At 46.2% G+C, this 16,971-nt stretch overlaps 2 protein-coding genes across 2 annotated transcripts; one reads left to right on the top strand and one right to left on the bottom strand.

Moving 5' to 3' along the window:
* Positions 1 to 65: 65 nt before the first annotated feature.
* On the bottom strand, positions 66 to 7,946 carry cUnh11orf68 (chromosome Un C11orf68 homolog). The gene is made up of 2 exons (XM_079810470.1): positions 7,655 to 7,946; positions 66 to 973 (listed from the first exon to the last, which is right to left on the bottom strand). The coding sequence occupies exon 2, from the start codon at positions 970 to 972 to the stop codon at positions 232 to 234; it is 741 nt and encodes a 246-aa protein (XP_079666596.1). The 5' UTR covers position 973; positions 7,655 to 7,946; the 3' UTR covers positions 66 to 231.
* Positions 7,782 to 16,598, top strand: drap1 (DR1-associated protein 1 (negative cofactor 2 alpha)). Its single transcript, XM_079810471.1, has 7 exons — positions 7,782 to 8,230; positions 8,806 to 8,878; positions 10,842 to 10,935; positions 11,015 to 11,137; positions 13,130 to 13,220; positions 13,325 to 13,416; positions 16,074 to 16,598. Exons 1-7 carry the CDS (start codon positions 8,189 to 8,191, stop codon positions 16,231 to 16,233), a joined length of 675 nt encoding a protein of 224 aa, XP_079666597.1. The 5' UTR covers positions 7,782 to 8,188; the 3' UTR covers positions 16,234 to 16,598.
* Positions 16,599 to 16,971: the final 373 nt, after the last annotated feature.

Here is a 16,971-nt window from a genome sequence, read left to right as displayed (position 1 = left end):
ATGAAGACGTGAGAGATTGAGTGACAGGAGGCGTGTGTGTGTGTGTGAGCACTGAGACACATGGCTGAAAGTCCTGATGTTTATTTGGCAAAAGAACACATGAACCAAACGAATCTCGTTAAATACAAAAATAACATGAAGAATAACTCAAAGGCCTCAACATCTCGGCACAGTTCTGTCCTCGCTCCAGCTCCGCTAGGTGACCTCCGCTAGGTGACCTCTTGACCTCTGCTAGGTGACCTCCAGGCTGCTGACCCGGTCCAGGACGTGTGAGCGGCGCGGGACGCTCTCCAGGTCGAACTTGCTCTCGTAGATGGTGGGGCAGATCTTCCAGCGGTTGTTGCGGTAGATGCCCAGATAGGTGTAGACGTCGGGCTTGTAGTAGAGCGGGCACTTGACCCCGGCGGCCCGGATGGCGGAGTCCAGCCGCATGACCTGCTCCTGGTTGGTGAAGTCCTGGTTGTAGACGCAGATGACGTGCCTGGAGTCGGAGCGCGGGTTCCGCGGGCTCACCTTGGCCGAGGCGATCTGGCCGTCCAGCGCCGCTCTGGCGATGCTCTCCCAGGCGTGGTCCACCTTGAAGCCCGTGTCCAGGTGCATCAGCCACTTCCCGTCCAGCACCCTGTGGTTGAGCGCCAGCTCCCGGATGGTGTGGAAGCTCACGGGCCGGCCGCTCTCCAGCAGCGTCTCCCAGCTGTCCTGCAGCCCGTCCACATCGCCCGCCTCCTCGCAGTAGAGCGGCCCGCGCACCGCGATCCAGCCCACCGGGCCCTGGCCCTCCTCCCCGTCCCCGAACCGGCTGACCCGCGACGGCCTGTTGGACTCCAGCCAGCCGCTGAACTCCGCCCGGGGCGTCTTGCGCGCGTCGAATATGATCCAGGGCTCCATGTCGGCGGCCATGGACTCTGCGGCGTAGTCCTCGGCGGAGAGATGCTCGGTCCGATCGGCCTGGCCAGCCTCGCCCTCCGCCATACTGCAGGACAGCAGCACACAGGGTCATCATCAGTAGTCAGATTAACATACTAATAAAACACTCAGACTCTCCTGACAGATACACACACAACTGAATATAAAATCATCTGACACGGCAAACATTAAAATGTCAATACTTGTGTTTGTGATTAAAGGCGCAGTACGTGATTTCTGAGAAATCACCAACAGCAAACACACCCCTACCTTTATAGCCCCGCCCCCAAATTCATGAACACCATATGCAAAACAGGCACCTCCCCCTAATGAGTGGACACGCCCCCTACAGCTGATTGGCTCACTCTCTCCTCCCCCTAATGAGTGGACACGCCCCACACTGCTGATTGGCTCACTCTCTCCTCCCCCTAATGAGTGGACACGCCCCACACTGCTGAATGGCTTACTCTCTCCTCCCCCTAATAAGTGGACACGCCCCACACTGCTGAATGGCTCACTCTCTCCTCCCCCTAATGAGTGGACACGCCCCACACTTATGATTGACTCACTCTCTCCTCCCCCTAATGAGTGGACACGCCCCACACTGCTGATTGGCTCACTCTCTCCTCCCCCTAATGAGTGGACACGCCCCACACTGCTGATTGGCTAACTCTCTCCTCCCCCTAATGAGTGGACACGCCCCACACTGCTGATTGGCTCACTCTCTCCTCCCCCTAATGAGTGGACACGCCCCACACTGCTGATTGACTCACTCTCTCCTCCCCCTAATGAGTGGACACGCCCCACACTGCTGATTGGCTCACTCTCCTCCCCCTAATGAGTGGGCACGCCCCACACTGCTGATTGGCTCACTCTCTCCTCCCCCTAATGAGTGGACACGCCCCACACTGCTGATTGACTCACTCTCTCCTCCCCCTAATGAGTGGACACGCCCAACACTGCTGATTGACTCACTCTCTCCTCCCCCTAATGAGTGGACACGCCCCACTGCTGATTGGCTCACTCTCTCCTCCCCCTAATGAGTGGACACGCCCCACACTGCTGATTGGCTCACTCTCTCCTCCCCCTAATGAGTGGACACGCCCCACACTGCTGATTGACTCACTCTCTCCTCCCCCTAATGAGTGGACACGCCCCACACTGCTGATTGGCTCACTCTCTCCTCCCCCTAATGAGTGGACACGCCCCACACTGCTGAATGGCTCACTCTCTCCTCCCCCTAATGAGTGGACACGCCCCACACTGCTGATTGACTCACTCTCTCCTCCCCCTAATGAGTGGACACGCCCCACACTGCTGATTGGCTCACTCTCCTCCCCCTAATGAGTGGGCACGCCCCACACTGCTGATTGGCTCACTCTCTCCTCCCCCTAATGAGTGGACACGCCCCACACTGCTGATTGGCTCACTCTCTCCTCCCCCTAATGAGTGGACACGCCCAACACTGCTGATTGACTCACTCTCTCCTCCCCCTAATGAGTGGACACGCCCCACACTGCTGATTGACTCACTCTCTCCTCCCCCTAATGAGTGGACACGCCCCACACTGCTGATTGACTCACTCTCTCCTCCCCCTAATGAGTGGACACGCCCCACACTGCTGATTGGCTCACTCTCTCCTCCCCCTAATGAGTGGACACGCCCCACACTGCTGATTGGCTCACTCTCTCCTCCCCCTAATGAGTTGACACGCCCCACACTGCTGATTGGCTCACTCTCTCCTCCCCCTAATGAGTGGACACGCCCCACACTGCTGATTGGCTCACTCTCTCCTCCCCCTAATGAGTGGACACGCCCCACACTGCTGATTGACTCACTCTCTCCTCCCCCTAATGAGTGGACACGCCCCACACTGCTGATTGGCTCACTCTCTCCTCCCCCTAATGAGTGGACACGCCCCACACTGCTGATTGACTCACTCTCTCCTCCCCCTAATGAGTGGACACGCCCCACACTGCTGATTGACTCACTCTCTCCTCCCCTTAATGAGTGGACACGCCCCACACTGCTGATTGACTCACTCTCTCCTCCCCCTAATGAGTGGACACGCCCCACACTGCTGATTGGCTCACTCTCTCCTCCCCCTAATGAGTGGACACGCCCCACTGCTGATTGGCTCACTCTCTCCTCCCCCATCATGAGTGGACACGCCCCACACTGCTGATTGACTCACTCTCTCCTCCCCCTAATGAGTGGACACGCCCCACACTGCTGATTGGCTCACTTTCTCCTCCCCCTAATGAGTGGACACGCCCCACACTGCTGATTGGCTAACTCTCTCCTCCCCCTAATGAGTGGACACGCCCCACACTGCTGATTGGCTCACTCTCTCCTCCCCCTAATGAGTGGACACGCCCCACACTGCTGATTGGCTCACTCTCTCCTCCCCCTAATGAGTGGACACGCCCCACACTGCTGATTGACTCACTCTCTCCTCCCCCTAATGAGTGGACACGCCCCACACTGCTGATTGGCTCACTTTCTCCTCCCCCTAATGAGTGGACACGCCCCACACTGCTGATTGGCTCACTTTCTCCTCCCCCTAATGAGTGGACACGCCCCACACTGCTGATTGGCTCACTCTCTCCTCCCCCTAATGAGTGGACACGCCCCACACTGCTGATTGGCTCACTCTCTCCTCCCCCTAATGAGTGGACATGCCCCACACTGCTGATTGGCTCACTCTCTCCTCCCTCTAATGAGTGGACACGCCCCACACTGCTGATTGGCTCACTCTCTCCTCCCCCTAATGAGTGGACACGCCCCACACTGCTGATTGACTCACTCTCTCCTCCCCCTAATGAGTGGACACGCCCCACACTGCTGATTGACTCACTCTCCTCCCCCTAATGAGTGGACACGCCCCACACTGCTGATTGGCTCACTCTCTCCTCCCCCTAATGAGTGGACACGCCCCACACTGTTGATTGGCTCACTCTCCTCCCCCTAATGAGTGGACACGTCCCACACTGCTGATTGGCTCACTCTCCTCCCCCTAATGAGTGGACACGCCCCACACTGCTGATTGGCTCACTCTCCTCCCCCTAATGAGTGGACACGCCCCACACTGCTGATTGGCTCACTCTCTCCTCCCCCTAATGAGTGGACACGCCCCACACTGCTGAATGGCTCACTCTCTCCTCCCCCTAATGAGTGGACACGCCCCACACTGCTGATTGGCTCACTCTCTCCTGCCCCTAATGAGTGGACACGCCCCACACTGCTGATTGGCTCACTCTCCTCCCCCTAATGAGTGGACACGCCCCACACTGCTGATTGGCTCACTCTCTCCTCCCCCTAATGAGTGGACACGCCCCACACTGCTGAATGGCTCACTCTCTCCTCCCCCTAATGAGTGGACACGCCCCACACTGCTGATTGGCTCACTCTCTCCTCCCCCTAATGAGTGGACACGCCCCACACTGCTGATTGGCTCACTCTCTCCTCCCCCTAATGAGTGGACACGCCCCACACTGCTGATTGGCTCACTCTCTCCTCCCCCTAATGAGTGGACACGCCCCACACTGCTGATTGGCTCACTCTCTCCTGCCCCTAATGAGTGGACACGCCCCACACTGCTGATTGGCTCACTCTCTCCTCCCCCTAATGAGTGGACATGCCCCACACTGCTGATTGACTCACTCTCTCCTCCCCCTAATGAGTGGACACGCCCCACACTGCTGATTGGCTCACTCTCTCCTCCCCCTAATGAGTGGACACGCCCCACACTGCTGATTGGCTCACTCTCTCCTCCCCCTAATGAGTGGACACGCCCCACACTGCTGATTGGCTCACTCTCTCCTCCCCCTAATGAGTGGACACGCCCCACACTGCTGATTGGCTCACTCTCCTCCCCCTAATGAGTGGACACGCCCCACACTGCTGATTGACTCACTCTCTCCTCCCCCTAATGAGTGGACACGCCCCACACTGCTGATTGACTCACTCTCTCCTCCCCCTAATGAGTGGACACGCCCCACACTGCTGATTGGCTCACTCTCTCCTCCCCCTAATGAGTGGACATGCCCCACACTGCTGATTGGCTCACTCTCTCCTCCCCCTAATGAGTGGACACGCCCCACACTGCTGATTGGCTCACTCTCTCCTCCCCCTAATGAGTGGACATGCCCCACACTGCTGATTGGCTCACTCTCTCCTCCCCCTAATGAGTGGACATGCCCCACACTGCTGATTGGCTCACTCTCTCCTCCCCCTAATGAGTGGACATGCCCCACACTGCTGATTGGCTCACTCTCTCCTCCCCCTAATGAGTCATTTTTGGGTGAACTATCCCTTTAAAGGGGTGGTAAACCACGATTTCACTATTCTAACTTTAGCTAGCGTGTAATGTTGCTGCTTGAGCATAAACAACATCTGCAAAGTTACAACGTTCAAAGTTTAAAGCAAAGGGAGATATTTGCTTTTAAAGAAATCAGTTTCTAAGAACTACAGCAAACGGCCAGTAGGCGACTACACACATTCCTCCAGGGTTGGTGACATCACCAGCCCCAATATTTACATAAACCCCTCCTCCGAGAATATTAAATAAGGGGGGGGGGGGGGGGGGGTGAGGCCATTTTGTATCGCGGCGCTGTTGTGGTATAGTAGGCTGGAGTGATGTTGTGGTATAGTTAGGCTGGAGTGTTGTTGCCGCGATGCCGAGGAAACGCTGTTATTTTCATCCGGATTGCAGGTCTGGGGTACTTGCTCTGTTCAGCCTTCCTTGGGACGGGGGTGCGTTGCAGAGCGTTTAACACACAGCATGTTATATGCACATGTGTTTGAGTCAGCGGGGAATCAGGCGCGCGCAGGGCTCCCTGCAGCACATCTAACAGAGGAAAACATCCACCGTCTTCGCGATTTCAATGCCGGATTTGCACAACGTCAGCTGCGTGAAAAAAACACTGCCGGTGCGTGGATGCACGACGCGCGCGCTGCACATTTCACGGAGGACAACACAAACTTTCACAAACTTCGCGAGTTCAATACAGGATATGCACAACGGCTTGTCCTGAAAGCTGGATTTACAAACAGAAGCTGTTTACGGGCCACAACCTGTAAGTCTGATTTATTTTTCATCGATGTGTTTTCCTGTAATTGGTTGTAGCAAGGAAGTAAACAGATGACAACGCTGTTCTGCAAACCAGTCTGTTAAATGCTTATTCATACTTAACGTTATCCGACGAACACTTAACGTTACAAACACCTAACGTTAAAATCTCAACAGCGAACCTGGCATTAGTGTAAATGATTCTTTGATTAGAGCTTTTATGTATTGTTTATCTACAGGCATGCTTAACATGGTTCTGTGTGTGATTTGGCTAACTTACTAGTAAAGCCAGTGTTTAGTGTTTTGGGTTAATAGTTCTTGCGACAGATATTTGGCTATAATCGTTCTAAAAATACAAAAGTTAAAGTGCCATTCAGTAGCGATCACTATAGATCCGCAGTCTTTACTCTTGAGGACTGAACAGCTTCTGCTCGATCATCTTCACTCAAATGTTCTGGGTCTGATTCGGGCTCAGATTGGTATGGTTTTATTGACGCCATTGTTTCTAACACTGACCAAAGCACAGCCTCCGGTAAAGGTAAGGGGCGTGACGTTTCCGACAACCGTGCACTGCGGTTAGCGAATCACAACACACTGGGCCAGCTAACCAATCAGAGCCCACTGCGTATTTTTGAGGGACTGGCTTCATACAACCCGGAAAGCATCAGACCGTTTTACAAGGAGGGACAGAGCAGTGTAGAATAAAGGTCAAATATATGAAAAATAAGGCAACATTTTTTTTAAAACGAAGCATGAACACATGTTACAGTGCAGCCCACAAACACAGTCAAGCCTTCAAAACAATGTGTTTTACCACCCCTTTAATCTATATTTCACTTATTATTTCTGCAGTTCTGAAAGGTGTTGATAACTTTTACACTTCTGTATATGTCTAACAGGGAAGGGTAAATATATCATTTATTATAATGGCTTTATTTAAAGATTGTTTAAGTTCACTTAAATTAAAAGTTGTTTTTTAAAGTCTAATAAATGTTGAGATTGGCATCTTTCAGTTCTACTGTAATGTGATGTCATTAATGTTTCATCAGTGATTCTGGCCTTGCTGTCTATAAACTGTTTCTACATTCATTTGGAGAGCAACTGAAATTAATACAATATCAAAATATTAAAAACTTGCGATTAATTACAGAAAATGAGATTAATTCGATTTTTTTTATCGATTCCCAGCATTAAACCTATTAGTCTTAATTGTGTGACCAATTAGACAGTAATTTTTTTAGGATTCAAATTAGACTTTAAGTTATTGCCCAGTTTTAAAGACTATAATTGGATGTGTAACTCTAAGCTGTTTATGCAGCTAAAGTCTTTAGCATTAGCACAAAAACATTGTTTAACGTTACAGTTTTAGTTGGACGTTTGTCTGAAGTCTTTTTTTTTTTTTTTTAAATGTTTCTACTTGTTTCAAAACATTCAAAAGTAACTTTTCCAAAATTATACAAAAATATAATGAATGAAAACGGAGCATGTTTTCGTAGCTCATAGGGCACGTTATGAAGAAGTTTGTAGAGCTGGTGTTTGTGTGTTTATATCGTCAGATCTTCGCTGTTCGTCATCAGGCAGGGCAGAACATCGCATATTTAATCTCAACCCCCTGTATCACCATAGTTTAATGTGTTATTGGTCATATTAAACGTATTAAAAGTGTAAAATTCTCACTCTGTACTGTGTTTTTCTAGCAAAACTCTGCTGAGTCACTGCGGCTCTTCCGCCTCAACACTTCCGGTTTCCGCCTCGTCTTCTTCTTCTCTGTTTTATCGCGCGCGGTGTTTTCCGTTGGCGCATTACCGCCTCCAGATGTAAAGGAGCGCTGGTTCAGAATGAGAACAACAATAAAGCAACTCTAATCAAAAACCGTGTATCTTTATCAATATCCTCTCATACACATTTGTTTAAAAGTCCTGTCGGTTTCCAGCGCGACTTCGGAACTTTATTTAAAACCACCCCGGAAGCACAAAAACAAACCGTAAAGCAGCGAGAACTCGCGCAGACGGAAATCACGGAAAAGATTCAACCGTAAAATGACGATAAAAATCGCATAAACGCACGGACGGCGCTCGGTGATGGCGCTTTAATCGCTTGGGCGACGGATCCGCGGGAATCTAACGAGTTTATCTTCACATTGATCGAGTTTGGCGACAGACTGACGGAACCGAGCCCGAGCCGCTGCCGCCGGTCCGTTTCCGCGCAGAGATGCCGAGCAAAAAGAAGAAATATAACGCCAGATTCCCTCCGGTGAGAGCCGACACACTCCCGTCACACACACCGGGCACAACACACGCGTTTACAGGCCTTTCACACACACACACTTTGCGCTTTAATGAGAACCTGCAGCGAAGCCAGTCATCTTAGCCGCTAGCTCGCTAAACCTGTGTTGGGGATTAATCCGCGTTAATCGAATATAATCGATCAGTTATGACGTGGGCGAGAGTATTGGGTCACATTGACCTCATCAGAGTCTATCAGAGAGGTTTATTGTGCAGATTTGAGCACCTGGAAGGGTTAGCATGAATGCTAGTGTGTGTGTGTGTGTGTGTGTGTGTGTGTGTGTGTGTGAGTGTGTTTAAAGTGCTCTGTGATATACGGGTTTTCCAGCTGATCCGGATCACACCGCGTTCACACTGGCACTGTGTGTGTGTGTGTGTGTGTGTGTGTGTGTGTGTGTGTGTGTGTGTGTGTGACAGATGAACATGTGCTCTTGTTGACATCTCCCCTCAGGTGTTTGCATGTCTCGCCTGACTGATCTGAGATCATCTGAGCTGGTTTCCCCTATGACTGTGTCTGGAGTGTCTCTGTGTTTTGTTTTGCAGGCCAGGATTAAGAAGATCATGCAGACGGATGAAGAGATCGGCAAAGTCGCCGCAGCAGTTCCTGTCATCATCTGTATCCTTTACACACTCCGCTTCACTTTACACACACGCTTCACTTTACACACACACACGCTTCACTTTACACACACGCTTCACTTTAAAGGGTTAGTTCAGCCAAAAATGTAAATTGTGTGATTAATGACTGAGCCTCATGTGGTTGGACACCCGTCAGACCTCCGTTCATCTTCAGACACAAATGAAGATATTTTAGTGTAAATCTGATGCTCTGAAAGGCCTCCATTGGCTCAACTTTACACTCTCAAGACCCTTAAAAGACACTAAAGACTAAAGTTACAAAGTCCATCTCACTACAGCGGCTCTACAATAACTTTATGAAGACGAGAATAGTTTCTGTGTGCAAAAAAAACCTAAATAATGACTTATATAGAGATGACGATTTCAAAACACGGCCTCATGAAGCTTCGAAGCGTTATGAATCAGTGAGTCGATTCAGCGGTTTGAAGCGTTATGAATCAGTGAGTCGAATCAGCGGTTTGGATCGCCAAAGTCAACTGATTTCAGCAGTTTGGCGGTTTGACACGCGATCCGAATCATGAATCGACTCACTGATTCATAACGCTCTGAACGGAGGTCTGACGGGTGTCCAACCACATGAGGCTCAGTCATTAATGACACCATTTACAGTTTTGGCTGAACTAACCCTTTAACACACACTCCGCTTCACTTTAACACACACTCCGCTTCACTTTAACACACACTCCGCTTCACTTTAACACACACTCCGCTTCACTTTAACACACACTCCGCTTCACTTTAACACACACTCCGCTTCACTTTAACACACACTCCGCTTCACTTTAACACACACTCCGCTTCACTTTAACACACACTCCGCTTCACTTTAACACACACTCCGCTTCACTTTAACACACACTCCGCTTCACTTTAACACACACTCCGCTTCACTTTAACACACACTCCGCTTCACTTTAACTCACACTCCGCTTCACTTTAACTCACACTCCGCTTCACTTTAACACACACTCCGCTTCACTTTAACACACACTCCGCTTCACTTTAACACACACTCCGCTTCACTTTAACACACACTCCGCTTCACTTTAACACACACTCCGCTTCACTTTAACACACACTCCGCTTCACTTTAACTCACACTCCGCTTCACTTTAACACACACTCCGCTTCACTTTAACACACACTCCGCTTCACTTTAACACACACTCCGCTTCACTTTAACACACACTCCGCTTCACTTTAACACACCCGCTTTGGTCTATTTCACTTCCATAACGTGTCTTCTCTCAGACTAGCTGAAAGATAACATCCAAAAAAAATTGTTTTATTGCACTTTATCGATTTGCGTAAATATTTCAATTATAATATATCATTAAATGAGTTGTTCCTCCACTTCAGGAACACTTACACACACCAAAACTTACAGTATTATTCATATCTATATTCTGAAGGTTTTTAGTGAGGGGTTTGTTCATATATCATTCAACCTGATTTATAGAACATTTTATTCCTAAAAACATGGAGAAAACGTGTGTTTTTTCTGTCTGTTGACTGTGCTCTCCTATATTTATTTTATCAATGTACAGTTTTATTACTATGTTTTGAAGTTTTTTACAATGTACAAATTCAGAAAATATATTATATCCGCCTGGAATAATTATACAATTTGTATCATAAATTAAATTGAAATATTCTATATAATTGTTACCACTATTGTTATACATGTATGATTATGTATATTTATTGGTTTTAAGACCGTTATTGTAGACAATGTATTGAAATATTGTAATCTTTATTGATATACTGTTGATTTTACAGTGAATATAGCCAATGCTGCTGCTGTAGCATTAAATCGTAGATAAATGAGGTTTTATTCTTAGAAGGTTTCTTGCAGTGCAGAGATCTGAGCTGTGATTGGTTCTGAGCTGTGATTGGTTCTGAGCTGTGATTGGTTCTGCTGTTTCCTTGACTGACTGGAGCTCGTGCTCTTGAGCTGTTCCTGGAGTCCCTCCTGACGAAAGCCTGTCACGTCACCCAGTCACGCAACGCCAAAACCATGACCACATCACACCTGTACGTCACGCCCATCACATGACCCCGGTCTTTAGAGCGCTTCATGTGCCAATGCGCGTGTGTGTGTGTGTGTGTGCAGAAAGCAGTGCATTGAGCTGGAGCAGCAGTTCGACTTCCTGAAGGATCTGGTGGCAGCAGTGCCAGATATGCAAGGAGAGGGGGATGAGAACCACACAGAGGGAGGAGAGAAGATCCCACGCAGGTCAGATACACTCACAAACAGATGAGGTGTTGCAGATGCACATCACATTTACACCGCTTTAACAGGAACAAACGTGATGTGATGCATATTTGTAATGCATATACATGAAACGGGTCAGATTTAATTTTATTTTATTTAGATAATCATACTTTCATATTATAATTAGCATAAGTTATTGTGAAAAAAATCAAATGTATTCACTTAAGCGTTGGAATGAACAATATTCAGTCAGTTAAATTAGTTATTAAAACACATTTAGTTTATTCCGACTATTACAGAAATCTGACCCGTTTCATTCATGTGTGACTGACTAATTATATTATGTTGTGTATATATTTTTAAAAACTGAATAAATGTACAACCCCAAATCAGAGAAAGTTGGGACAGTATGGAAGACGCAAAAAAAAAAGAAAAAGAAGTGATTTCTAAATTTACTTTGACAATATGAACACAAAATATTTCATGTTTTGTCTGGTCAACTTCATGTCATTTGTAAATATGCATCCTTTCCTGTCATTCAGACCTGCAACACATTTCAAAAAAAGTTGGGACAGGAGCAATTTAGGGCTAGTAATGAGGTAAAATGGTTAAATAATGATGTGATTTGAAACAGCTGATGTCAACAGGTGATTGTAATTATGATTTGGTACAAAAGCAGCATCCAAGAAAGGTCTAATCCTTTAGGAGCAAAGATGGGCCGAGGATCGCCAGTTTGCCAACAAATACGTGAGAAAATTATTGAAATGTTTAAAAACAATGTTCCTCAAAGAAAGATAGGAAGAGATTTGGATATTTCACATTCAACAGTGCATAACATAATTAAAAGATTCAAGGAATCTGGAGGAATTTCAGTGCGTAAAGGACAAGGGCGCAAGCCTAAGCTGAACAACCGTGATCTCCGATCCCTCAGGCGGCACTGCATCAAGAATCGTCATCATCTAGAAGCCATATCACCACATGGGCTCAGGACTACTTTGGCAAACCTTTGTCAAGTACCACAATACGTAGTTACATCCACAAATGCCAGTTAAAACTGTACTGTGCCAAAAGGAAGCCCTATGTTAACAGTGTCCAGAAGCGCCGTCGACTTCTCTGGGCTCGAGGCATCTGGGATGGACCATCACACAGTGGAAACGTGTACTGTGCTCAGATGAAGCAGTATTTCAGGTATTTTTTTGGGAGGAATGGACGCCGTGTGCTCCGGACCAAAGAAGAAAAGGATCATCCAGACTGTTACCAGCAACAAGTCCAGAAGCCAGGGTCTGTCATGGTATGGGGTTGTGTCAGTGCCCTTGGCAAAGGTAACTTGCACTTCTGTGAAGGCTCCATTAATGCTGAAAAGTAAATAGAGATTTTGGAGCATAATATGCTGCCTTCAAGAAGACATCTTTTCCAGGGACGTCCATGCATATTTCAACAAGACAATGCAAAAGCACATTCTGCACACATTCTGCAGTCCTGGCTGCGGAGGAAGAGGGTTCGGGTACTTGACTGGCCTGCCTCAGTCCCGACCTGTCTCCAATAGAGAATGTGGACAACGAAGACCCCGAACTGTTGCCCACCTTAAGACTTGTTTGCAGGAAGAATGGGACAAAATTACACCTGAAACACTTCATCACTTGGTGTCTTCAGTCCCTAAACGTCTTTTAAGTGTTGTGAAAAGGAATGGCAACATTACAAAGTGGTAAATGCTTTACTGTCCCAACTTTTTTTGAAATTGAAGTTGACCAGACAAAACATGAAATATTTTGTGTTCATATTGTCTGCAATGAAATACAAGTCAAAGTAAATGTAGAAATCACTTCTTTTTTCTTTTTTTTGCGTTTTCCATACTGTCCCAACTTTTTCTGATTTGGGGTTGGAATTGTTGCTTAACAATTACTAACACACAAACAGTAAATGTTGAGAGTAACATTAAGTGATATTAATAAATGCTGACTGTATCAGACGATATAACTGATGTTAACCAATGTGTGTGTGTGTGTGTCTCAGAGGTCGTAAGCCAGGCTCGGGCCGCAAGAACGGCGGCGCTGGGGCGAAGGGCAAAGACAAAAAACTCTCAGGCACCGAATCCGAGCAAGAGGTAAATGAGTTCAGCGCCACACACTGATACTGAGATACTGCGTCCCACAATGCAGTGCTTCATGTGAAGTAGATGAGTCCTCAGAACCAGTGTGTTGTGTTCAGGAGGATTCAGAGGACAGCGAGACAGACGGAGAGGAGGACGAGGACACGTCTCAAACCAGCACAAACACACAGCCTGCCTCCTTCTACCACAGGTACACACACACACACACACACACACACATAGAGCAGGCGTTCTCCAGCCTGTCCTGCTGAGTTCAGCTCTGACCCTGATCAAACACCGCTGAGCTGATCATCCCCTGATCTCTGCAGGACAGTGGCTGGAGAACGCCTGCTCTAGAGCATAGGAAACATGTTTGTGAAAGTAGATTTCATTCATATTCATATTCAGATGTCCTCCGCAGGGACACCAGGACTCATGTACAGGCAAAAACTATGGCATTTATTTTTCATTCACCAATCAATTTTTAGGTTTCAGGATTTTTTAGAATCAAACTTTGTTTAAAGATGATTCTGAACTATGTTATGAAAGATATAATGGAATGCATTGAAATACCATTTTACCATTTTCATACTCGGATTTTCCCATTCAATACACGGCATCTCATTTGCATATTAATGTGTTCTTGGTGCAACATGTAATGAAACAAGAAGTGTAATAATGGGAGTAATAATTGGCAACATTTTCATAATATCTAGTATTTCATAGGAATATTGATTTGTAATTTATTTCCAGAATGCCTGATAATCATGATTTAGTCCTGGCGTCTCTACAGTGCACATTTATGAAATCAATTCCCTGTTCAATAACAGTCATATTTTGATTAGAAACGCCATAACATTTTCCTGAGATTTATAACAAACAATCTGAAAATTGAATCCCATTTAAATTATAATTGCAAGATATGATCATATTTCCATGAGAGTGCTAAACATTAATGTCAGCCGTTTTTAAAGAGCAAGCAGAAGTTACATTAAAACTGTGATGTCAGAGAAATTCACTGAAATATAACGTCCACTCCTGCATATGAGCACGGCTAATCGCTGATATACAGTCATATCTCACGGCCTAGAGTGTAATATTGCCTTTATACAACAGTTCAACAGTGCCTTAATAAATCAGAAACATCAGCGAAGTGTGTTTAAAAACCCTTCCTTCCGCTACGCTACACATTCACATTCACATCGCTTCATTATGAGAGAGAGGTCGGCTAAACGAGTGTACTATTCATTCTTCAGCTCTATAATATGATACCATTATAAATATCATGTGAATGTCCGCTGAGGAAAGCCATATCAGCGCTAAAACAACTTCCTTATGTACAACCAGTCCCTCATAAAGACTGAGATCACCATCACTGACAGACCCTCTCTCAATGCCTGATGGGGCTGGGGATGGACACACATTTCACAATTCCATTCGAATTCGATTCACAAGCTTTCGATTCAATTTGATTCCATATGGATTATTTTGGATATGTATCAGGTATAATACATGGAAAATGTTCTCAAGGAAAACTAATGTTGTAAACTATGGGAGTCAGTTGATACTACATCAGCCTAGGCTACTAATATTGAAGGTACAAATTAACTGATTTCTATACAAACACTTAAATGACACTAAATTATATATATTTTTTAATATAATCATAAAGTTATAATATTAACTTTACAATTACATAATCATAATTCTACTCCAATTAGTGTTTTTTTTAAATATAAACATTTAAAGGGTGGCTGTCATAAAAACTTGCCAGATTTATTAAATATTGAAGAACATTGTCAATGAATATCCTCTGTAAAGGTGCATATAATGAGCAAAATGCTCCTCTCTAGAGTTCATTTTTCTAGCTGACTGACGAGTTTATGGACACTGGTTATGTTTTTTCTGAGGTAATGACGTTACATGACATTGTTTACTTGTTAGCCGTTTTACTGACATCTTTCTGTGGTTGAAACACTGATTGAGTGATTCTATGACATGATACGGATTTAGGTAAGTTGTCCTGTATCTTTAACACACTTTCAGAAGCTCATTCGTGTTTATTTTGCGCTGTTACTGGTATAAGGCGGAAGAGAAGATCAGCTCATGTTCATGCTCTTGCTGGTTCTCTTGAGCTGAGCTGAGCCAAAACGGTGTTTATGTGTTTGAATTTCGTAAAAAAAAAAATTTGACTAATCGATTCTTGGGATTTAAGAATCGATATTATTTTGTAAAAGTGAGAATCGATTACAATCGAGAAATCGATATATTTTTTTTACCCAGCCCTAATACCTAATGCAGGATATTATTCATATAACAGCATATTTATATTAACAACAATAGCCATCATAAAAGACAACAGGAAATAAACACAAGCAAACAATTCAGTCAAACGTACAAAAGCGGCTCCAGCACAGGATTCAAGATGTTGTTTTACGCCAGAACACACTTCATTTCTAGTTTCAATACACACTTACTGAAACACATCATATGTGGTGTAATCGCTCGGTTTCTCAACGGCGGAAAGACGTCAATAAAACCGCTTGAGAACAATGATCGCGCAGCATCACATGACCTCAGCAGCATCACATGACCTCAGCAGCATCACATGACCAGCAGCATCACATGACCAGCAGCATCACATGACCTCAGCAGCATCACATGACCTCAGCAGCATCACATGACCAGCAGCATCACATGACCAGCAGCATCACATGACCTCAGCAGCATCACATGACCTCAGCAGCATCACATGACCTCAGCAGCATCACATGACCTCAGCAGCATCACATGACCTCAGCAGTGGTTCAGTGTCCCAGCAGTGAGTTGAGCTGGTGTGTGTGTGTGTGTGTGTGTGTGTGTCCTCAGGCCGGCCGCCCCGCCCCAGTGTGCCCCCGTGGTCTCCCAGCAGGGGGCAGTGTCCGCGTTCTCCCCTCACCCGTCTCTGATGGCCGTGCTGCCGCCCGCCCCCGCCCCCCCGCAGGCCAACCACCAGGACGACGACGACGACGAGGACTACGACTCGTAGCTCCGCCCGCCAACTCAAAGAGGTCGTAGGTCACAGGAAGATCCATAGGTTCTGTATTAGCTGTTTTAATTTTTTTTTAAGGTCTTATTTTATTGTCCAGGAACAGTTCTGCGTGTGTTCTGGAGGAGGTGTGTGTGTGTGTTTGGTTCCCGGGGTGGAGCGAGGCTTCTTTTGCTTTTGTCCGTTTTAAGCTGGTTTTCCTCATCCTGCTCTTTCTGTTGGACGATGCACATTTGTACATGATTTCCCTTGTTTTATATGTTTTAGACTCTTTTAATGTTTGCTGTGAGATGGAGAGGAGCGTTCTCTCGCTTTTAACCTTCTCTTGATTTTGTATGAGTGAAATAAACTTTGAGGTTTCAGTAAATCTGCTCTTGTCTTTACTCTGACCAATCACAGACCATCACTGACCCTGACCAATCACTGCTGGAGACTCATGACGAGGCAGACGTGAAAAAACATCACGTGTGTTTGATATATATACAACCCCAAATCAGAAAAAGTTGGGACAGTATGGAAAACGCAAATAAAAAAAAGAAGAAGTGATTTCTAAATTTACTTTGACTTGTATTTCATTGCAGACAATATGAACACAAAATATTTCATGTTTTGTCTGGTCAACTTCAATTTCAAAAAAAGTTGTGACAGTAAAGCATTTACCACTTTGTAATGTTGCCATTCCTTTTCACAACACTTAAAAGACGTTTAGGGACTGAAGACACCAAGTGATGAAGTGTT

The sequence above is a fragment of the Gobio gobio genome (genome assembly GCF_949357685.1).
Source record: "Gobio gobio genome assembly, chromosome: 2".
In the NCBI taxonomy this organism is placed as follows: Eukaryota; Metazoa; Chordata; class Actinopteri; order Cypriniformes; family Gobionidae; genus Gobio; species Gobio gobio.
This window is presented reverse-complemented; position numbering and strand designations above follow the sequence as displayed.

Excerpts from the sequence above, each read along its gene's own strand:
- drap1 (XM_079810471.1), top strand. The coding sequence starts at position 8,189 with ATGCCGAGCAAAAAGAAGAAATATAACGCCAGATTCCCTCCG. Across the intron at positions 10,936-11,014 it reads ACCATGACCACATCACACCT|AAAGCAGTGCATTGAGCTGG; the intron begins GTACGTCACGCC and ends GTGTGTGTGCAG. Across the intron at positions 13,417-16,073 it reads CCTGCCTCCTTCTACCACAG|GCCGGCCGCCCCGCCCCAGT; the intron begins GTACACACACAC and ends GTGTGTCCTCAG.
- cUnh11orf68 (XM_079810470.1), bottom strand. The coding sequence starts at position 972 with ATGGCGGAGGGCGAGGCTGGCCAGGCCGATCGGACCGAGCATCTCTCC.